At 48.0% G+C, this 23,449-nt stretch overlaps 1 protein-coding gene across 20 annotated transcripts in view; it reads left to right on the top strand.

Annotated features, from left to right (window-relative positions):
• Window positions 1–1,010: 1,010 nt before the first annotated feature.
• Window positions 1,011–23,449, top strand: part of DHX30 (DExH-box helicase 30) — a 30,970-nt gene continuing 8,531 nt past the window's right edge. For 3 of the 20 annotated variants that reach the window (XM_089919199.1, XM_089919205.1, XM_089919217.1), the window contains exons 1-6: window positions 4,284–5,381; window positions 8,525–8,574; window positions 10,202–10,297; window positions 11,409–11,437; window positions 17,341–17,471; window positions 18,106–18,216. In XM_089919199.1, the coding sequence (XP_089775325.1) occupies window positions 5,286–5,381; window positions 8,525–8,574; window positions 10,202–10,297; window positions 11,409–11,437; window positions 17,341–17,471; window positions 18,106–18,216 (513 nt within the window). In that variant the 5' untranslated portion in view covers window positions 4,284–5,285. The other 17 variants (XM_089919203.1, XM_089919204.1, XM_089919202.1 and 14 more) reach the window with 17 other exon arrangements.

The raw sequence follows: 23,449 nt of genomic DNA on the forward strand, positions 1-23,449 counted from the left end.
AAAATACAGTATTTTACTCTCCTTAGAACCATAAAAATGTTACAAAAAATAATTGATTAGAAATAAAGTCAAAATCCTAGCGTAGCATTCCTGACTCTGCTTTTTCTGCTCTATCTCCTCTAAAGAACATTCACATACCCAGCCCTCTCTTCACACTGAACTATTGAATAGTTCTAGGATTTGCCCTTTGTTCCACCTGGATGCCCTTGCTCACATGGTACTCTCTGCCCCTGGAATACTTTATACTTCCTCCCCAGCATTTATAACTTTCTTTTTGCTTTATGCAGGTTTTCATCTTCTCTACTAGGCCTTAAGACCCTTGGGGGCAGGGTCTCTGCATCCTCCACACCTGCCTATCAACTGCTATATATCAATAACCGTGCAAGGATCATCCCCACACGTCATAGCACCACGCCCTGCTCAAAATAGAGAATAATTTAAATGAATGATGGTCCATGCTCCCCTCCCTCACCCTCCTGTCCAACGCAGAGAGAAAGTAAATAACAAATACTTGTTGAATTTAATTGTTTGGACAAAAATGAAGGGATATGGCCACATCTTAAAAGCATATTCTAGGTCTTTCCAGCTGTAAAATCCTGACCCAGCTTCCGAGGTATCCCCCACCGAGATCTCTCCTTTTGAAATTGGATTCCACTGAACGCACACAGGAGCCTCACCTGGAGGACTGCTGCATATAACGTGGATAAGGCCCTTTCTCACTTCTGAGACGTGAGGGCGGAGGGGGAGGGGGCGGGACCTTCAGACCCACCCAACAGCACTCCGAGCTGCAAGTGCCACCTTGTCCTTTCCCTAGCGTTGTACCGTTTACAACGCGCCATCACGTAGATTTCATCCTCGTAACAATCTCGTGAGGCAGAAATTCTCATCTCCCTAAAGAAACAAAATCAGAGATGGAGAAGAGAAGAGGCGTGGCAACGAGCCGCGGCGAGGAAGGCGGGTGGAAGCCCGGAGCGCGAGCTGGATTTCGTTCCTGGCTCAGCCCTGATCCGGCCTGCTCACTCGCAGCGGGAGGAGCGGGCCAGGCGCGCAGAGGACCCGAACGCCCTGCCGCTCTCACACTCCAGATGCTAACTCTCTGCGAGAGCCCAAACACTCAGACTCGCTCCCTCAGCAGCCCCCAGGGGCCCCCGCGCGCCCGCCCCCTTCGTGACCCTGCCGGAAGTCCCGCCTCGCCCGCCGCGGCCGTCCCCCATTGGGCTCCGCGCCGGGGTCTCACCGCCGGTTGGCTGCTCGGCGGCGTGAGCCCTTGGCTGCCACTGCGGGCCCCAGGCGAGGGACCACATCGAGAGCCGCAGAGACGGGGGGTCCAGCGCGGGAGGCGGCGCTGGGGGCGCAGGGCGGGGAGCGCCGCCGGCCGGCGGGACTTCCGCCACGGGACCCGGAAGGGGACGCGCCGCCGCTGGTGGGAGTTGTAGTCCGGCCGTGGTTGGGGGGGGCCCGCGGCTCATGCGCGGTGCACCGAGGCTTGTTTCACATCTGTAACAACAGGTGAATTGGGCTTTTGATTCTCCCTTTTCGTGCCCCATTGAGGAGCTTCCCGCGGCCGTGGGTGGTCAGCGCGAGGAGGGGTCCGGGTCCGACCGCCGGCTTGGCGGAGAGTGGGGCGGAGAAGCGGGCGGGCCGGAGGAGCAGGCCGGGCATCCAAGGCCTGCCCGGGAAGCCGGCCGGGCCGAGCCGTGAGCAACCAGGCCTCGGCCTGCTGTTGCCATGGAGCCGGGGCGGGGGCGGGGGCGGGGGCCAGACCAGTCCGCCAGGGCGGGCCTCGTAGCCAGGGGCACCGCGGGGGCCGCGGGAGAGGCCGCTTCATTGGCGCAACGACGCCTCCGCCTCAGGGGATGCTCTGTTTCCCGAGGCAGGGCCTGGAGGAAGCCCCCGGAGTGCCCTGGGACCTTTGTCTGCCCCCGTGCCGCCTGGACTGTTCGTCCACAAAGAGGCCTGATGCATTCTGGCCCCCCTGGTTTGCCCCCTTTTGCACCGACCTTGTCACTGGGGGAGGCCAAGGGGTGAGGTGTTCTTTGTTTGCTGGTGGTGACTTGCCCCATTTCGCAGGGGAAGACCTAATGCATGTTGGGTCCTTTGTTTGCAGTGAACTGGAGTCCCAGGGGTCCTCAGAGCCCCTGAGCCAGGAGTATGGCGTTAGCATGCTGTCTAATTAGTCCTCGTGTAGCAACACTGGTCACCTTAATTGTGATTTTGCAAGGCAGAGGTTGTCCACTTTGCAGCCCCCATCCACAGGGGCTTGTCATACGCTGTAGCAAGTGGACTGCAGATGGCCACTTGCAGATTCTCAACCTGTTTTTGGTTGCAACTTACTGGCCAGAGCGAAATGAGACTTTGATGGTTTCCCTTGCAGTTTCTTTAAAGGCGGTAATCCCGCCGTCATTGTGGGTCTTGACTACATTTTATAATTTACACTTAAATCTTGGAGTCTTGGAGTTTCCAGGAGGGAGAATTTTTTTTCCTGGTGTAGTATTTGGGATTTATATAGTGGTCTTTATTTATGTAGCTGTTTTAGGTGCAGGAAGTACATCCTTTGCTGCATTTTCTTCCTATGTAGGTTGTCCCTTTACCCAAAAGATACTTACTCTCAAAGTGTTTTAATTTATGGAATCGTGGTCCAGAGTTTATCAAAGTTCTTTCCTCTTTCAACCTTTGAAGATGTCAGTATAAAATATTCTTTCAAAGAATGAATAGGCAACAGCATGATATCATGGAAACAGCATGATATCATGGAAGTAAGTGGTATGGTATGAGCATGGAAAACTTTGGAGCTCAGTACCTTAACTGCAGGTTTGCATTCTGCCCTGAGGCAGTTATAGCATCTTGGGCAAGTTGTGTAAACTTCTCTGGGAAAATCTGCCTCAATTTCCTTCTCTGGGAAGGATATTTCCTACCTCACTGGGTAGTTGCATAGGTTAAGTGAGATAAAGTCTGTGGAAGTACTTTGTAAACTACAAAAATGGTACTTAGCATTCAATTTTGTTATTTTCCCAGTCTGGAAGAGCTTCTTTATCTACCTTAGATCGATTCATCTTATAGTCAGATGGGAGTAGAACTCAAAACTGAAGTAAGTTTTGCTCTGGGCTTGGAGAAAATGCTTTTGGGACTACACATCGCTCTTTACCATGACATATCTTTCTTGGTATCTTACAGGTGCGGATGTAGGGCAGCTCACAATTTGATGGGTATAGAGTGGGTCATGGCAGGTCCTGAAGTGAGGCCAAAGTGTACTGTGTGTGTTTCATGTCACTAACATAACTTGTCCTTGTTGTCAGAGTTAGTAGATGAATTTCAGTGGTCCGGAGCAACTTTCTTTCCCTGCGGGGGCCATCACTTTAGTGACCCAGCATTGTACTTCCCAGGAGGAGGCCCAGCCTCGTGATGAGGAATAGCAAAGAGAGAATTCAGCTCCAGTTCAAAAGCCCACAAAATCTGAGACTGTCACTGCTCTTGTAAGGTAAGTTGATCTATCCATTTACACAAAGTAGTGGTGGGTCTCATGCCCAGCCACACTGTAAAGCAAAAGGCATGTATTGAATCCATTTGTGACTGTCTTGGAAGAAGGGCATCATTTTAAGTTATACCCTCTCTCTGTCCTTGAATCATCTCATAGTGATTCTGTCTGGAGTTAGGTTTCATTATGCAAGAAATCTTGACATAATATTATTTAACTTATCTCTAGATTATTTTAGAGAAACTCTAAACCATAAAGGTTTCTAACATAATACTGTATAACCAGGAAGGCGGTTTTCTTTTAGATCTCTATGAAATTTTCTAGAGCTCTGTAAAATATCTCTAAAAGATCCTATGTTGAATCTCATAGTATATTTTTTAAGACTGATACATGAAAAGATAGTGTTATATGAGCTTTGGTTGGCGTGGAAAGGATCAGGGGCTTTTTAAAAAAGCAAAACCAAGAGTCTGTTTACGAGCAAATGAACTTAAAACTTCTTAGCAAGAAAGTATTGTTTCTTAAATAATAATCGCTTAGATGTTTTAGATTTTATAATATTCAGAGTTTCTTTAAAATTAGAATCTCAAGTTACACTCCTTTTCTTTTAATTTGGATAGAAGGAGTCTACAGAATGTAACTTATTAAAGTAAATTGTATTATTGTTGATATTGTATTGAAGTTTTCTCTCTGAGCTACCATATCCTATCGGCTGAAATTTCCGGCATCCCTGGGGGAGAGGAGGCCATCAGGGCAGACCTGCTATGGACCTGAAAGATTCGTCCCCAGGTCAGCCCTCCACCCCCACCTCCCCATGATTTGAGAAGGAGAGGGAATAGCAGTCAGGAACAGGAGTGTAGGCCCCGTTAGATTCCTAGTAATGTTGGACATCATCATGATTTGCTAAAATGTTGTGTAGATGTTTTTAAACTAATGCCACATAGGATTACTGCACCAACCCAAGAGTACTACAGTATTAGAAATATCTGTAGGGACTTCCCTGGTGGTCCAGTGGTTAAGACTCCGTGCTTCCACGGCAGCGAGCATGGGTTCAATCCTTGGTCGGGTAACTAAGATCCTGCATGCTGCATGGGGCAGCCAAAACAAAACAAAACAAACAAACGAACAAAAAAAATCTGTAAGTGTGAGTTGGAGTGTTTTTTAAAACAAAATTGTTAAACCAGAGGTGTTATTTATTTGTGTGTGTGTGTGCGTGTGTGTGTGTGTGTTTAAGTCTCGAGGTATATTCCTCAGTTAAATGTACTAATGAGCAAAATGCAGCAAAATTTTTGGCCAGCAGTTGAACCTTAACTTAATATTTGTTATTTCATAGAGACTCCGCCATGAAAAGCTTTTTATTTTGAATCACTCTACAGTTACTCTTTGATACTGTCAGTCAAGTCCCATTCCTAGGGGCTTGACTAGGTTTTATGAAAGCCCAGTACACCAGTTTGTCCATAAGGCAATCATCAGTCCCATTTCCTGACGCCACATGAATAAAGGGGTCCATGTAGGATTTCATTTCTTCCTACACGTCCCAGGATAACTGCAAGTATTGTGATGAGGTGGAAATATATGTCTCTCACGATGAAATGCATCCCTTTCTGTTTAGCAGGGATCAGGGAGTTTAGACAGAGAAAAGAAGAAAGCTCTCAATTAGAAACAAAGACATGTAATTACTTTGTAGTGGAGATGGCCCTTCCATCCTTAAGACTGGGAGCAGTTGGGGCTCATTAGTGAAGAGCTTCATTTTTCTTGTCTTCTGGACAGTGCTGTCTGTGTTATTGAAATCTTCTCTGTGGGTTCCTGGACCATGAGTATTAACCATTGCCTCTTGGCCCTCCTTCTTCTTAGGATTCCAGCTTTCCCTCCTGGCCAGAAATGTTCAGCCTGGACTCATTCAGAAAAGGTAAGAATGTAATTGTGCTTGTGGCCTCAGGCCCTTCCTCCCTGTGACAGGCAGCTATGAAGGCTGTGAAAGTCCCTCACCAGTGTGTAGTCCTTGGACCCCCCTCTTTGGGTGACTTTCCAAAGTCCTTTCTCAGCCTTCCTCTTGCATGGTGTTTATAATCCTTGCCACCCCTTGTCTAGGCCTTTGTGTACATTTGCCACCCCTCTCCCTGAATACCCTCTCCTGCATATTCGCTGCTTATTGAAATCCTACTATTTTTCTGGGCCAGTGTTTTACACCATTTCCTCCATGAGCCATTCTTTTTTTTTTTTTTGCGGTACGCGGGCCTCTCACTGTTGTGGCCTCTCCCGTTGCGGAGCACGGGTTCTGGACGCGCAGGCTCAGTGGCCATGGCTCACGGGCCCAGCCGCTCCGCGGCATGTGGGATCTTCCCGGACCGGGGCACGAACCCGTGTCCCCTGCATTGGCAGGCGGACTCTCAACCACTGCACCACCAGGGAAGCCCCATGAGCCATTCTTGATTCTGTCAACCAAAGACAATTTCTCTTCTCTCTGATTTCCTCAGCACCACATCTGTACTTTCTCGTGCTTAGTCTATCTGAATTACTCATTGCATCTCTAGATTAGAAGCTCCCCACAGCCGGGGCCTGTTGTGCTCTTTTATTATCCATGGTACCTGGCATAGCATTTTGCACACGACAGACCTCAATAAAAGCTGGTGGAAATGGATTGAGTCATTGTTTTATATTAGTGGTTAGAGAAATTGTGGCAAGTCTTGAAATCAGTACCCTCCAGCAGCTGAGGTGAGAGGATTGCATAAGCAGTAGCAGAATTGAGACATGGCAGGGCAAGAGGGTAGCATTCAAGGGCTGCTTACAGGAAGAGATATAGGTGGTGAAGACTTGAAGGGGCCAGATCCCAAGGGCGTTGTATATCTTAGATAGGAGCAGGACTTTTCTTCTTTAAGGGAATAAAGAGTAAAGGGCCTCTGTCACCTGTATTGAAGCTGACTGTGAGCCTCCTAAGCTGGGCACATTTTACAAATAAATGAGAACCATAACAGGCCATCCATAACTGCTGATGAAAAAGACCCTCCCAGTTGTGTCTCCTCTCCAACTTATGTTCGTAGAGGCCTGGAAAACCTTGGCCAGATGGTGCCCTATGTAACCCACTGAATGGCGCCAGAAGGAGGCTGGATGTTCCAGGTCTCAGAGCAGCCTCTTCCTGTCTCCTTGTTTGTCTTCAGCCACTCGATCTGTTTACATATTGCATGAAAAAATTAATCTGTCATCCTCGTTGTGTTGGTTAACTGTGTCTGGAAAGGGAAACATTGAACTTGAGTTTAGTGTGGATAGCACATTTTTTTTTTGAGCTGAAAATTAAGTACATTTAATTGCTTTGTGTTTATCTCCTCATCAGTGGGCTTTGTTGTCCACCCAGTTGTAAAAGGATGAAGACAGGTTCTCTCCTGGTGGGAGCATCTGAATTAACAGTATTGATTTCATAAAGAGATGGAGAGCCCAATAAAATCACAGTCCTCCTCCTCCCTGTGACAGGGAAATGGTATCAGATGAGAGAATTTTGGGGGCAAAATTCCTTTCTAGCATTTGTGATTTTGCTTTCTAGGCTGGAAATTGATTTCTTCAAGACGTTTTCCTTCAGGGGTGACACTGCCAGCACTCAGCTTAGTGGGAGGCAGCAGTACCTCCCTGAGCCAAAGATGCAGACCCAGATGGCTGGTTCACATCTCACTTCTGCCTCTCGCTGGCCAAGGAGGCTTGGGTGGTGACCGAGCCTCGCTGTGCCTCCTTCCTTACTATTTAAGTGGGCATAGGGTTGTTCCAAGGATCAGATGAGTTACTATGTGTAAAGAGTTTAGAACAGAGCCTGACACCTGGTAAATTCACAAATCCATGGTATTAAGTAGCTTCAGGACATAATAATCGGACAGAGTCTGATTTGGGACCTTGTTTTCCACACAGGTAAATGTTTTGTGTTTCTACCAAGAACCGTTTTATGCTTGAAGGTCTCTGGGAAAACCATTAATCAGAAAGAGTTGCTGATTTGAATATTTTCCTTCAGGCAAACCTGTCTTTTCATGGCTGTAAGGCTGAATGCCTTCTCCTGTCTTATGAATGCTGGTCTCTTTTGTGGTTTGCATCATGACCTTGGCAATTGGTCATGGGTGGCCTTGTGACACTTTATTGTTGTATAGGACTTCTTTATCTCTTATGGAGTTTTTATGTATTTCTTTGTTCCTCATGGTGAAATTATGAGCTCCCTAGGGCATTGTGAATCTTGAGAGAAAATTTAACATGGTATAAAGCTTGATTCAGACAGGCTAGGGTTCAAATCTGTTCCCCACTAACACTAACAAGGTGTAAACTTACCTGTTTCCCAGCCCCTATCTTCAGGGGTATAGTGAAGTTTAGAGATGATATAGGAAAAGCACTTGGCTGTAGTCTGTCCCCAGCCCTTAGCCATGGGTTGGCAGGCCTTTAATAAATGATAGTAGGTTGATCTATTTGGGGTACAGCCCTGTAGCCCATGTTTTTCTGGAGAGTGACAGCCTGGCCTCAACATGCAGTATGCTGTGTGGCTACAAAATTGAGCACCTGCTGTGTACAAGCCACTAGGGTGGAGATAGTTGTGTTTCAGAGATGCTTTCTGGCACTCAGGGCTTTACGATCTTAATGGAATGGGCCATTTGATGATTCTGAAGGTAATGGCCCTAGCAATTCCCTGCAGCATTGTGCACGGTGATCCACTGGGTCTTGGGGCTACCATCTTTCCTATTATGTAGTTAAACAGAGTTGCCAACGCCTCCCAACTAGAACACTTGTGTGCCTGGTAAGTAACCTGTTATTGCCTTCGCCAGCATCTTAACACAGGTTTCTTGTCTCTCAGCTGTAATGTCATCAGAATCAGGCCACAAAGAGCGAGCTGAGTCTTTTACAGTCAGCACAAAACTTTGAAAAATACTGTATCAACCACAAGAATGTGCAATTTTCCTCCAGCTCCAGTGGTCAGAAGCGGGCTCAGTGATGTTGTTGTGGAATTGTAACAACCTTCCCCCAGTTACTGAAAATGCTTAATGAGATAAAATAATCATCAAATCATTTATTCTCTTTTTTTTCAAGCCAGCATCCTTGGATATGAATGAAGACCTTCCTCAAACAGGAAAGGAGAAGTTGAGTTGGTCATTTACAACCTTAGCTTCAAGGCAGAGCTAGAATTAGTTCCAAGATAACCTTGATCTTAGGCACTTTCTTCCAGAAGTAACAACATTTCTTCTGTAACAGTATACACATTTTCTGCAAAATCACACACCTGCAATGTTTTAAGACGGCTTATGGGAAAAATAGAGTTGAGGCTGTACACCTGCAACTTTATGACCAGAAGATGACAAAAAAGTCATTGGTACCTGGGAAGGAGGTTTGGACCACCAAAGCAGGCAGCTCAGTGGGATGCTAAAATGTACATTGAGCCTTCTAATTAGAATGGAGCTGGCAGCTGCTGAGACAGCGCAGGTGGAGGTGGAGCTCTGAGCCAGTGGGGCAGCCATTAACGAGTGTGTGCCGCTGGGAATGTGGAGGAAGGGACCTGAGTGCAAGTACCTGCTTTCCCCTAACATTTTATTATGAAAAAATTTCAGAGATACTGAAATGTTGAAGAAGTTGTATAGTGACCACCCATGTATCTACCACCTCGATTCCCTACAGGCACTTGATTTTAATTTTTAAAAAATACAGCTGAAGGGGCTTTTTCTTTTCCTGCAGAACATTTTCATTCCACTCCTGCTTTTTAGTTCCCTTGCCTTAGAAAAATCAGATTTGAACCAAGTGTTCTTATGTTTACTGATATCGTTCCCCCATTTACCAATTGTACATGAGCTAATTTGCATTATAGAAAGGGACATCATTTTAGCACTACAGGCTGTTGCTCAAGTGTGTAGAGTGTGTATGACTGTCTCTCCCTGCTCCTCTCCTGCCCCATTTATTATACCAAAACGTGTGGGGCAGAGAGAGCAGAGAGCTCTTGCATCTTTTCCCCCAGACCAGTGATTATCTGATGTTTTCACCATTTCGGTGCTTTTAAAGATCTTAAACCTTTCTTAGCCATACATTTCCACCTTCCCATGGAACACTCAGTGAGTGTCTTAATTTTAGTTCATGTATATCAAAATTTTGGAACTCCTTAAAAATATACTTTATGTACCCACTGATGGGTAGTATTTAGTCTCCAAATGAATGGAAATATTTGGAATAGTAAATCATTAACTTTTAGAAAGAAGGAGAAGGCTGGTAAGGGTGGATCTGATATTGGCTCTTGGGGAGGACACCAGCAGTTAATTAGTCCCTCTTTCACCAATTCTTAGAGGGAGAGAATAACTTGAGATCTGGTGACTTATATGGGGGACCCATAGCAGATACAGGGGTAGCTTACGTAAGTGGAGGACAGATAAGTGGAAGAACCCCAGTGATGTGCATGGTACCATGAGACTGTAGAGAAGCACATGGGATGGGCGTTACACTCATGGAGGGTGGCTAAAAAAACAGGGAGAGTTTGAGGGCTTTTTTGAGAGCCAAGAAGGGATCTGTACGAGGCTGTCACGTATCATGTCTGAATAAGACAATGCCTTCTTTCTGTGTGGCATTGGTGGCACTGTTTCTCAGAACCTGTGACTGGCTCCAGATACGGTCCAGCAGCTCTGCTGCCCAGAGCTCCTCACGGGTGCTCTGGGGTGAGTCAATCCAGGGGTCTGTAACTGTGAGGGGTGAGAACATGTCACCCTGATGCCCTTTCTCTTTCCCCAGATCGGGCCCAGCACAGGCAGCGTCAGTGCAAACTTCCCCCACCCCGTCTTCCACCCATGTGTGTCAACCCTGCCCCTGGAGGGACCATTTCTCGAGGTAAGGGAGGAGCCATGCCTCCAGCACCAGGTTGGTCCAGGGACTGTGGGGAGGCGGGTGGCAGCAGGACCCCGGGTGCCAGGGCTATAGGCCTCTGGAAAGTGGGTGAGGAGTAGTGGGGTTAGCAGAGCTCTTGGAGCCCTCAGGGAGACATCATTTGGAAAGGTCTGGGTGATTTCATGATGCTGGCCGCTTGGCTTAGACCCTACAGTCTCATCGGGCCTCCTGGTGTGACCAGGAATAAAGCCTAGGCTCAGTCTGGGTGTCTGGCACCAGTGTGGAGAATCAGAGGGCTTGGACCTTCTAGGCAGTCTCTGGCTCAGGTGCCTCAGAAAGTTCAGGGCGCTTGTAGCAGGGCCAGAACAGAGAGCCTGACTCGGCCTAGTGCCCTCCATCTTGGAGGCTTTGGGGATGCCCGACAAATCACTTCCCTATCTCCCCCAGCACCTCAAAGCACTTTACTGACATTAGAATCTGTCTCTCAGTCCAATTGGCAAGGTAGGCTGTCCTTTTGATTGGGGAGAATGTCAGAGCTCCTTGACAGGTGACAGCTGACCTCAGATCCCACTGGTACCCAGGGATGGGGCCAGTAATAGGACCCAGGGAAGCATCTCTGCCCGTGAGTGTCTCTTCTCTTCCCTCAGACTTAGATCTTTTCCAGGTCTGCTAAGACCAGTGCTCCTGATGGCCTCTTGTCCTGACAGCTGCTCTTCCCAACTCCATGGGCCACCTGTTCACACGCCTCCCTCAGTTTTTTAGTGGAAGAACACTATTATAGTTCATAGAGTCTTTGCCTTATTTGGAGACAGCATGTCCACTTTAGGCTCTGTCTGTAAAGTGCTTTGAAGGTCAAGAGCTCAGGAAGGGTGCGGGGAACACACAGCACCTCAGTTTCTGCAGCACACACTGCCGTGTTCCCATGTGGTTTCTACATGCACTGCCCTCCTGCCGCAGTGGCCCTGACTGTAGACAGCAGTATAGAAATAAGTACTTCTGGCCCCTGTGACCGTTTGACTTAGGTATTAAAGAAATGCCACCCCCTACCGTTGCCAAAACAAGAGTTGATTGCCCTTTTTTCTTTCTTTCTTAAAATGCCCTGTAACTCGAAAAGGCTGAACGTTAACATTTCCAACATGGCAGGTGAGTGGCTCTGAGAGTGTCAGATGTGCTTTGGCTAAGCTTAAAGACGGTTAGTTGGGATTAACCAGGCAGCATGGCTAGGCAGTGCCTCCTTGAGCACATGCAGAGGAGAAGGCTGCTGCTCTTGGGAGGGGCAGCTGCTCCCTGTGAGGCAGCCCAACAGACCTGCACTGTCTTCCCCAGAGGAAGACAGACACCCCCCTCCCCCTCCCCCCCAGCCTGACTGTCTCCTCGCAGCTCCACCTCCAGAAGGTATCTGGGTGTATGTATCTTTGCCTTCTCTGTCTTTTTTAAGCTATAAAGCCTTCTTGCCTCTGTTCCTTTATCACAGAAGCAACAATCTCTTAGTCCACGTGACTCTTGGACCTTTCTGCCATGCTTTCTGATTCCCTGCAGGCTTTGCTGGTACCTCTGTCCGGAAGAAGGAAGTGCAGGGCAGAAACAATCTCTCTGGTGTTCAAATAGGAAAACAATGCTCAGAAAATAGTGGCCACTTAAATAGGTTACAGTGCCCATCAGAGTCAGATTTGGAATTGGAAAAAAATATCACCTCCTTTCCCAATCTACCCTTCCCTCTATGGCCAACCTCTTACCAAGGCCACATTCCAAAGTAAAGGGTGAATAAATTAAGAAACTTGCCCCCAACCGTCCCCTGCGAATCTTCCCCACCCATGCAGATCTGAGATGTAGAGCAACTAGAAAGCAACATGGAGTAACACGCCTTCTGGCAGGATTCTGGGGACCACAGGACTGGTCCTATCCATTCCCTGATATAGACGTGTCACCTCTTGGTGTGGTGGTTTACCTCAAGGGACCTTGGGGCTATACATACATGGATGGGAGAGACGTGAGAATGTGTCGGGTGGTCAGGGTGGCCACCCAGCCCCTGTAGGTCCCCTTACCTTTCTTTTTCTTCTTTTTTTTTGTTCCCTTTACCTTTCTTGTTGCCAGCCAGGTGGACCATTTCTTGCCATTTTGACCATCCATAAAATATCTAACTGTGATTAAGTTGACAGAATTTTGGCTGAGATGTCTGGTTTTTTCAGCTGTCAGTGGTCGCTCTCACTTTCCCTCCACAAGTTCTCTGGTCTGCCCAAAGTCCATACTGTCTTGGGCTTCCTCCTGTTGCTTTTTCGTGGGGCCTCCAAAGTTTAGAATCCTACAACATCCTCCTGTGTATTCAGCAGATCCTTTAACCTTAATTCCATGCTTCTAGATGTCATTGTTTAGCACTTTGAGTACCAGACATTGTGCTTGATCCAGAAGTGATGGCGAGATCTCTGAGCCAGTAAACCCTTCCTTTTTTCAGAAGTTCCCTCCTTTTTCACAGGCAGAGGAGTCAACTTTCTCTCCCCAAAGAATGGAGAGTGGAAGAGAAAGCTTAATGTTGGTGGAAAGGAACCAGGGGCATGCCTGAGCCTCTTTAACTTTCTTCAAGGTCCTCTAAAGCAGGAGTCAGCAAACTTTCTTTAAGGATCAGAGAGTACACATTCCAGCCTTTGCAGGCCATATGGTTTCCCTTGCAGCTACTTAACTCTGCCATTATAGCATGAAAGCAGTAATAGATAATACAGAAACAAGTGAGTATGGCTATGTTCCAATAAAACTTTGTTTTTAAAAACAGGCGGTGGGTGGGTTTGGTCTTCAGGCTACATTTTGGCCACCCCTGCTCTAGACCAATGGGGAGATCACAGAACCAGAATGGTTCCAAGAGCTGGTGTAAGAGTTGCCCTCATTTTACAGAAGGCAATGAGGTCTGTGGAGGTGAAATATATGCTCAAGGTGACACCAGCTGTTAGAACCCAGATGAAGTAAATGAAATAGGAAAAGAGCGTTCAGAGAACCAACTAGTTGGTTGGCATCACCTGACCTTTTTTTCTACATAAAATCTCAAATATCTGTTTGAAATATGTTTTCTAAAATAGAGAAAATAGTATAGTAAATCCCTATGTACCTATCACCTGGCTTGAACAGTGAACAGCTCATGGACAATCTTACTTTGTGTGTATCTTTCCCCTTTGGCCCCTTTGGAAGCAAATCCATGAAATCATAGCATTTCAACCTTAGCCTAAGTGGCTGTCAGAGCAGAGTGCTATTCTGAGGGCTTCCTGAAACACCAAGATAGACCCAGGCCCTGCTCTGCAGATGAGGCTTAGGCTGTTGCCTCCTTCAGCTTTCAGACACCATAATTTTCAAAATTTGGCCTCAGCTACTGCTGCCACTCCCAGGCTTGCTAAGCTTCTGGATTCTTTTGAGGGAACTTGGGCTGCTAACAATCCTTGAAAAGTACTCCTGAAGCTGGGTGGATGCCTTAGGTTTTGGCAAATTAAAGTGCCACTTGGCCAAATTCAAAGCCTTTGTAAATCATGTTCTGCCCCAAGGGTCTTGCCATCCCTATATGGATGATCTGGGTAGGGGTGTTTGACATGGATGGTGATGTCCCTTTGTGACGTCAGACCATTGCTGCCAGGGCCACCTTCCCTTTTTTGCCCTTTCCTGGTTAAAAACCCACTGAGGAGGGAATGGAGGAGCAGGAGTTGAAGCTGCCCCATTTTGCTCTGGCTCTGCTTCTAAGGGACCTGTCCCCTGTTGTCTCAGATCTCAGAGGGCAGAGGCGTGTCTATCAGAGCACTCTGCAAAGCCCCCTTCCAAACATTCCCATTTTATATTAACCACAGTCATACCAAATGAGTAGAGCAGGTTTGTCCTAATTTCCCCCAGTGATAAAATGGCCCAAGGTTCACAGCTGACACGTGGTAGACTTGGGGCTAAGCCCAAGTGTTAGGACTCAAATCCCATGTTCTTGCCATAGGCCAGCAGTTCTGAGTGTGATCCCAGACCAGCAACCTCAGTATTATCTGGAAACTTGTTAAACATGCAGATCTTGGGTCCTATTCCAGACCTAATGACTAAGAAACTCTGGGAGGGTGGCTCCCAGTACTGTTTTAACAAGCTCTTCAGGGGATCATCGGAATCACATCTAGAATTATAAAACAAACAACAAACAGCCTCCCACTGCCAGCTGCACCCCAAGTGCACTGCCAACCTCTGACCAAGGCCTCCTTCCAAGAGATTGAGACCTTGAGGCCCTTGCTGTCACCGCCGCTGCCCCAACATGCAGATCCAGTCTGATTCCCACCTGACCCCAAACCCTGCTCCTCAGTGCCAGAAGAGGAAGAGGAAGAGGAATGAGCCTGGCCAGAACCCAGGTGTAGTAGTTTGGAAGCAGAATCCCATCTGGCTTTCAAACAAGCACAGAACAGCAGCTTCAGACTTTCACTGCTGGAACAGCTCAATTCTTGGGCATAGTGTCCAAGTTGGGTACTTTACATCTTTGACTCCAGCTCTGGAGAGTAAACCTGGTTTGCTTATGTTCAAGAGGTCTTCCCTGTCCTGGCTCCAGATTCTTCACCAGGTTTACTTTGTAAGCCATTAAATGAGGTGGCTGTGCCCCAGCTTAGCAATGATCTTACGCTCTGCTGGCCGGGAGTGCAGGCCAATTTGCAAGGGCATGTGGGAGGTATTTACCCGCAATGGGTAGGACCTAGAGGGAACTTCAAGTTCATTTCCTTGGATGGACATTAAGCTGAGGCCTGTACTGTTTCCCAAGAAGCCCCACTCTCTCTTCCTGCCTCAGCTTCAGATGACGAGTCTGTGGGTTGGATTTACTGGGGGAGTGATTTCGGCAGGGTTCCAGCCTTGGTCTGGTCGGCCCACCGGTTGACTGGAGCGTGCAGCGCTGGAGGCCCTGGGCTGCGTGGGGCGGTAGCCATGTCGGCTCGGTCCCGGGTCCGCCCGTCCGGCAGGGGGCGCGCGGCGCCCGGGCCGCTCGCTCCTGTCCTTCTGCCCTGTCCCTGCCGGGCTCCGGAGTCGCGGGGGCGGGCGGGAGCGAGATGGCGGCCGCCAGGAGCCTCATGGTGCTGGCCGCCGGCGTCTCTCCGCGCCTGCGGCCGCTGGCTCCCTACACCCCCGGGCGACAGGGACGCCCGCGCGGCCTCTCGACCGGCTGCATCCGCCCAGACCGCACGAAGGCGGCCGCTGAGGCTGAGGCGGGGGCGGCCCCCGACGGGCCTGGGGAAGGCGACGGAAGCATGGTGAACGGTGAGGGCAGGGGCAGCCAGGCTGCGACGCCCTTGACTTCGGGGGATGACAGAGCTAGGGGCGCGGGCTGGGGTCGGGCCCTTTCTTGTATGGCTGAGACCGCCATTCAGTGGCGGGCCGGAGCCCTGCTGTTGTAAAGCTCACACGGCTCAGGCCCAAATGGTCCCCAAGCGCGGAGGTTCTGGGACTGGAGCGCTAGCACCTGGCAACAATAGGTGATAGGTGCGTACCACAAGGGAGTTGGGGAAAACAGGTAAACGTCCAGTTCCTGCCAGGCCCGTGGTCAAGGGTTAGAGCGTCAAGGTTAAGCACATCCTCGCTGTTGTGAGAAAGGCAAAGAGCTCAAAATACATCTGAGACTTCAGAATCTCGAATAGAGACAGAGTGATTGCTCTAGTGGACCCCAGCGCGGTGCTTCCTGAATGGTGCAGGAAATGAAACTGGTAAGAGCATCCATGCCCATCAAGGATGGACAGAGAGAGCCAGCCTCTGCCCTATAGAGCTGGAGGGGGTACCAGGGCACGTCTGCTGTTATATGTGTGTCTAGTGGGCTACTTAAAGTTGGGTCCTCCTGTGGGATGGAACCCCTTTGAGTCTACTTACATACTGTTTCTCGACTACTCGATTCTCAGTTGCTTTACAAGTTAACATTTAGAGGGAGACAGGGCCAGGCAGAATCCTCCCTCTTGGCCAGATGACACAGGAGTCTGCTCCAAGGAAATAGCCTCAACCCAGGCAGCAGAGTTACAGCAGAACTCCTGGAGGAGCTTTTTCAAAATACAGACTTGCCTAACATCACTGCCATTCTCAGGTGCCCTGTGGGGATCAGGGTGGGCAGTGCTGCGAAGAAGCTCCCCAGGTGACTTATGATTGATGCATGCAGGTGCACAGGTGCATATATGTACCCCCTACAAAATTACTTTTTGGAGCTGAATTATAATGCTAGAGACTGTGGGTGGAGAATGAAAAGGCTTCCCATCCCTTCTGCTGGTCTCTGACTCTGCATCTCTTGAAGGTCCACTCTGGTGCTTTGGGGCTCTTCCTTTAGTTTTCAGCCACTCTCAGCAGGCTTCTTCATGGTCTAAGTCCAGTGTTTGGCACAAGCTGCTTCTAGGTGGACATCTCACCCATTTGTGCTCTGGGATTGATCCAAAGTGCAATAAATCTCTCACGGTGTTTGATGCATCCTGCCTCCACTTGGTTCACTGCAGTGAACTCCCGGGAGGAATAGCTCATACCCATGTCTAAGCTAAGGAGGTCTCTAATCAGTGTCCCTACACATAATCTGGCTCTGGGGTGGCCTTTTGCACGGTGTTGAGGTAGAGTTGAGAACTGGGGCCTGGTATTCAGACTCCGCGGCCAACCCTCCCTGTTTTGTGTCTGTTATTTTAGGAGGGGCCTTGCATTGTCGTGATCTCCACTGTGTGTGTGTGGTCGATTTTGTTTTTTGTTTAGTGCGTTCTTTCAGACATCAGATTGGGGGGGTTGTTGCCATGTTAGGCTTCTGTAGCTGATGTGTTAAGTTGGGAGCTTGGGTGGGGAAGAGGATCCTGGCTGGTTCCCCTCTGTGGTGTGGGGGGCGTTGGCCCTTCTCTTTCAGGAGATGATCGTGCATTGGCTCTAGCCCCACTGTCCTCTGTAAACCCTGAAGTCATTCTCCCTCCTTTTTAAGATGCTCCTGGGTGGTTTGGGATCATGAGCCAACATCCTCAGTATCCAGTCCAGGGTTGTCCTGATACACACCCCATGGAGTTTTTAGAAGAAAAAGCACAACTATAATGCTTTTGTTCTTATTCTCTTAGCTTCTAGGGACCTATTAAAAGAGTTTCCACAGCCCAAAAATCTTCTCAACAGTGTGATTGGAAGAGCCCTTGGCATCTCACATGCAAAAGACAAATTGGTCTACGTGCACACAAATGGACCAAAGAAAAAGGTAACTCTGCTGGTGGCAAGGAGACATGTTGGTCTGATTCTCTGGAAGGAGACTGGCTGCTCTTTTCTCTCTCAGATTTCTTGTCAGGGAGGCCATAGAGTGGGTTTTCTGAATTGAGAATGGTCAGCAGAGAATCTCAGAGCAAAGCTAAGTCTGGAGAAGAGCCTGGTTTAGGGAAGGGGAACATGGGCAAGTAAAGTGAGACGTTCTCATCTTGTGTAAGATAGGCCTCCTTACTGGGCCCTGGATTTGGTCCCTTCCAACTAACTGGAACTGTAGAGGGTTAGAGCTGATGATAATTCCTGCTCCCAGAGTCTTGTAGGTCCTGGGACCCACAGGAAGCATGTAGGCAAACCATTATGAATGAAAATTTTTAAGGATAAAGATGGGTCCCACCTTGCCCTCTGGCTAGAACATGGCACTTTGAAGAAGCAAAACAGCTTGAGGTGGGACAGTGGCTTGAGGGCGGGGGAGTCTGAGCCTTCCAAGGAGTTAATGATGGGATTGGGGTTCTGTCTTGCACTCAGGCCTGCTGCTGTGAGGTCTACAGCTTTGCTGTTGATTCCCCATGTGGTTTGTTATAACTTTGTAGTCTAGAGAGGCAAGGGTCCTGATTCTCTCTTCTCTTCCTCAGAAAGTCACCCTCCACATAAAGTGGCCCAAGAGTGTGGAGGTAGAAGGCTATGGCAGCAAGAAGATCGACGCTGAGAGGCAGGCTGCGGCCGCGGCCTGCCAGCTGTTCAAGGTGACCCTCCCCTAGTGAAGACCATGCAGACCTCCCTCCTGAGAACTGCTTGAAGTGACGGTTTTCCTGGTGTCAGCTGAACCTAGGTTTAGGTTGGCAGGGTGTTCAACCACTCACCTGTCCTAAGCCCTTCCCACCTTGTGGTTCCTTTTTTGCTTCAGCCAGTGACGGAATAGATTAATATTGTTTTCTTGCCACTGTAGTTATCTACTTTCTGTGGTTTCAAAAACCACAGAGAAGAACCCCTTTATGGAGAACACTCCCTCTGTATAGCACCATGGTGAGACTTCTATTTCGGTTTCTGTTTTTCTTTCCCTGTTATTTCATGTATTTAGGTTTTTCCTTGTAGTCACATAGTCTTCTCTTACTTACAATGGAAGAATAATAGTCACTTCTCTCACTTCCCAGTGGTTGGACGTGGGTTGCTTTCAGTTTTTGATTGCACAGCATTTCCTAGACCTTCATTGTTGCTCCCAGCCTTTCTTTCCATCCCTAATTGGCTCCCTTCATGGCTGTGCCAACCTTGAATCTTCCTCACATTCCTAGGTCTTTGCTCTTGACAAGGACAAAGCTGTATTCCTTCAGCTTCTCTCCCGCTCATGGTCTGCAGACCTTCATTGTCACTGCTCCTCCTGGGTCTGAGGAGGCAAGGTCCCTTTTCCTGTCCTGGGCTCCCACACGACCCTTCTCTTTTCTCTGTCCTCTCTGTCTCCTCCATCTTGTCTCCCACGCTTTTATTTAATTTTCAGATCTTTCCTCATCTGATTCTTTTCTGTAAGAGTCAAAAATTCTTCAGTGTTTGGGAATTCCCTGGCAGTCCAGTGGTTAGGATGCCACACTTTCACTGCCGAGGGCACAGGTTCGATCCTTGGTTGGGGGAACTAGGATCCCGCAAGCGGCGCGGCACAGCCAAAAAAATTCTTCAGCGTTGTAATCCCTTCCCCAGGCCCTGCTTCCCTGCACACAGCTCTCTGTGCTTGTGGTTTGCATTCTTTCCACTCCAGCATCATAGCCCATGCCATGGTTGCTGGTTCCCTTCACATCCTCATAGCGCCTGGTGATTGTTGGCTGACTGGGGCAGCTTTGCCAGGCTCACCAGCCTCCCCTCAGTCCTTGCTCTGCTTGAATGGTCTGTGGCTTTGGCACTGCGGGGCATCTTTTCTTCAGCCCCTGGGTTATACCTGCTTTCCTTGTCTCTGGGTCACTCCAGGCTCCTCTTCCTCTCCCACTCTCTATAAACATCTTTTTCTGTACTCCTTCTGCCTGGGGAAATCTTCTTTCTCAGAAATTCAACCAGCCTTTCTGTGTTTAATGTCTTGGAAATCTCCGTCTCCCTTAGAGCACCTCTACCTCAGGGGTTCTCAATTTCGGGGGGATTTTGCCCCCCAGGGGACATTTGGTAACGTCTAGAGACATTTTTGGCAGCCACAAGGAGAAGAGTGCTACCTGGTATGACGCCAGGGATGCTGCTAAACGTCCCACAATGCACAGGCCAGCCCCTCACAACAAAGAATTACCTGGTCCAAAATGTCTATAGTGCCGAGGGTGAGGATGCTTTTCTGCCTGGATGTAGAAGGCACTTTAAACCGAGACCATGTGCAGCAAGTTGCGATCACATTCCTCCCCAGCCCGTTCTCTGTTCTCTATCTATGCTCATGGCCTTTTTTGTTTGTATGTTTGTTTAATTGTGGTAAAATACACAAAATATAAAATTTAGCAGCTTAGCCACTTTTAAGTGTACAGTTCAGTAGTATTAAGTGCAGCCACGTTGTTGAGCACCCAGTCTCTAGAACTTCTTCATCCTGGAAAACTGAATCTCTATACCCAGTAAACAACTCCCCATCCTGCCTTCCCCCCAGCCCCTGGCAGCCACCATTCTACTTTCTATTTCTGCGAATTTGACTACTCGTCACATAAGTGAAATCACACAGTGTCCTTTTGTGACTGGTTTATGTCACTTAGCATAATGTCCTCAAGGTTCATTCATGTTGTAGCAAGTGTCAGAGTTTCTCTCTTTGTAAAGGCCAGTAATATTCAATTGTATGTATATATCACATTTTGTTTATCCATTCATCCATTGATGGACTCTTGGGTCCACTTTTTGGCCATTGTGAAATAAGGCTGCAGTGAACAAATACCTCTTCAAGACCCTGCTTTTAATCCCCAGGATTGGAATTGCTAGATCCTATGGTAATTCTATTCTTAATTTTTTGAGGAACTGCCACACTGTTTCCATAGTGTACTATTATACATTCCCACCAACAGTGCACAAGTGTTCTAATTTCTCCACAGCCTCACTAACACTTGTTACTTTCTTTCATTTTATTTATTTATTTTATAGTAGTCATCCTAATCGGTATGAGTTGGTATCTCATTGTGATTCTGATTTGCATTTCCCTAATGATTAGTGACGTTGAGCATCTTTTCTTGCGCTTATTGGCCATTTATGTATCTTCTTTGTAGAAATGTCTTTTTAAGTCCTTTGCCCACTTTTTAGTCACATCGTTTTATTGTTGAATTATGGGAGTTCTTTATATATTCTGGAGAGTGTAGCCCATTCATTCCTTAATATTTGTACTCAAATTTGTTCAGCTTTTTTCCTCCCAAACTAGATGTGTTTCTTAAGCATTGCCCTTAGGCTTGTTGTGAGGTGCTGGCAGCACAAAGGTGACTGAGGGTGCTCTTGGGGCAGCCACAGCCCAGAGAGGAAGCACCCACATGAGGGGAGAGGTGCACCTCAGCCTCCTGAATAAAGCAGGCTATTCTTAAAGAGTGAGTAGAAGTTTTCCAGGGACAGGGATGGAGAGGGCACTCCAGATAGAGGGCACAGAGACATGGAACCAGGGTGCACGCGAGCAACTAGCGGATTGTGAACGTGGGTCTGAGTGCTTGGCGATGGTGCGAACAAGTGGGCAGGAGCCAGAACACCAAGCCCTTAGGTGTCTCAGGTAGGAGTCTTGATTGATCCTGTGGATACTAGGTCTGCTGACTGGTGGTAATTGGTGGAATGACAGAGCTGAGTTTGCCTTTAGGAATAGTCCCCAAAAGCAGTGGGGTCAGGCAAGACCAGAGATGGGGGCACAGGATAGGTGAGAATGCCAGTAGCAGCAGTGCAGGAGCTTTCTTCTGGGGTTATTAACGAGCTGGAAAAGACAGTGACTGGTCAGATGGAGGAGGGAGGAAGAGTGGGTTGGTGGGGAAGCATGAGCCAGCACGGGGAGCCCTGGAAGGGAAGCGGGTTGGGTGGGTGTTCATCATCAGGAACACCTCATGGCCTTGTGTGTGGGGGGGTGTGAGTGGGAGGCAGGGAGGTAAAGCATGCTGGCGTTCTGGGGAAGGCCAAGGGGGAGGGTGCTGTATGTGTTTTCTGTGTAATCAGATCGTCCTTGTAAGCAGGCGGTGACGTGACGCAGAAGCATGGAGGCTGAGCCTTGGGCCAGGCACCCGTACTGCCCTGCCCTGAGTGGCTGTGCTTTCATGCATGTGGATGTGTGTGGCGTGCCCTTTTCACACTCTTTGTCACAGAATCCTACTGTTATGCAGTGTTCTTCCACACAGATTTGACAATTTGTTAAGTGCCCAAAAAGTCTATCCAGACTTTGGTTGGAGTTATGTTACATGGGTTAACTTAGGAGGCTTTTGTCTCTTTACTCAAAAAAGTTTCATATCAGGAACTCCCATATTTTGTGTCCTTTTACCAAGTTTTATACTTTTAAAAAATATGTAAATCTATTTCTTTAAGTTCATCTTAGGTAGGCTATGGTTATTGTTGCTGTTGTGAATAGTCCTGATTACATTTTATTTTTTTTTTTTAGATTTTTTTGATGTGGACCTTTTTTAAAGTCTTTATTGAATTTGTTACAATATTGCTTCGCTTTATGTTTTGGTTTTTTGGCTGCGAGGCATGTGGGATCTTAGCTCCCCTACCAGGGATCAAACCCACACCGCCTGCATTGGAAGGTGAAGTCTTAACCACTGGACCTCCAGGGAAGTCCCTTCCTGATTACTTTTTTTTTTTTTTAACATCTTTATTGGAGTATAATTGCTTTACAATGTTGTGTTAGTTTCTGCTGTATAACAAAGTGAATCAGCTATACATATACATATATCCCCATGTCTCCTCCCTCTTGCGTCTCCCTCCCACCCTCCCTATCCCACCCCTCTAGGTGGTCACAAAGCACCGAGCTGATCTCCCTGTGCTATGTGGCTGCTTCCCACTAGCTACCTGATTACATTTTAAATTACAGTTGGTTCTTTCAGAAATCTGAGGAGAGAGTTGTTGTTGTTGTTTTTTAAAGATTTAATTTTATTTATTTTTGGCTGTGTTGGGTCTTCGTTGCTGCGCACGGGCTTTCTCTAGTTGTGATGAGCGGGGGCTACTCCTTGTTGCAGTGCATGGGCTTCTCCTTATGGTGGCTTCTCTTGTTGTGGAGCACGGGCTCTAGGTGTGCGGGCTTCAGTAGTTGTAGCACATGGGCTCAGTAGTTGTGGCTCTTGGGCTCTAGAGCGCCGGCTCAGTAGTTGTGGCTCGTGGGCTTATTTGCTCCACGGCATGTAGGATCTTCCCAGACCAGGGATCGAACCCGTGTCCCCTGCATTGGCAGGCAGGTTCTTAACCACTGAGCCACCAGGGAAGTCCCTGAGGGGAGAGTTTTAAGAAGCGAGTGGTCACTCCTCAGCTTGTCACGAGTCAGGTGTGGCTGAAGCCACGCTGTGGAGCAGTGCCTGGATTCTGGCACCTGCCGTCTACTGTCACATGGCTGTGATGTCTGAAACCCTCTTGATGCGCCTGGCTTACCCGTGTTGTCTTTACCACTCCCAACTTGAATTTCTTGACCTTGTGCTCTATTCACGTGCTACTCCTGTTCTTCTAGCTTCTTATTTTTTTGTTCTTTAGACTCTGTTTTTCTGCATTTTTCTTCTGCCTCTTAGATTTTGAGCTTCTTGAGGGCAGAGATCAGGTCTCATCCCTCCTGATGGTGCCCAGGGTGGCAAGCATGTTGCTTTGTACATGCTAGAGACTCGGCAAATGTCTTATTTGATTTTCTCTAGAAAAGAATGAAACTGTAATATATTTTAAAATAATATTTTTGTATAACTGGCTTTAAAAACGTTTGGTGTTATTTCTAGAGTATGTTCCCAGCATAGGATTCTTGTGTCAGAGGTATAGCTGTTTTATGGTGTAGACAACATATTTCCTAATTGCTACACTCACTGAAGCTTTCTAGATCAC

This window comes from Delphinapterus leucas, chromosome 10 (genome assembly GCF_059928025.1).
Source record: "Delphinapterus leucas isolate spDelLeu-1000000601 "Yukka" chromosome 10, BTC_Dleu_Yukka2, whole genome shotgun sequence".
NCBI classification, from domain to species: Eukaryota; Metazoa; Chordata; class Mammalia; order Artiodactyla; family Monodontidae; genus Delphinapterus; species Delphinapterus leucas.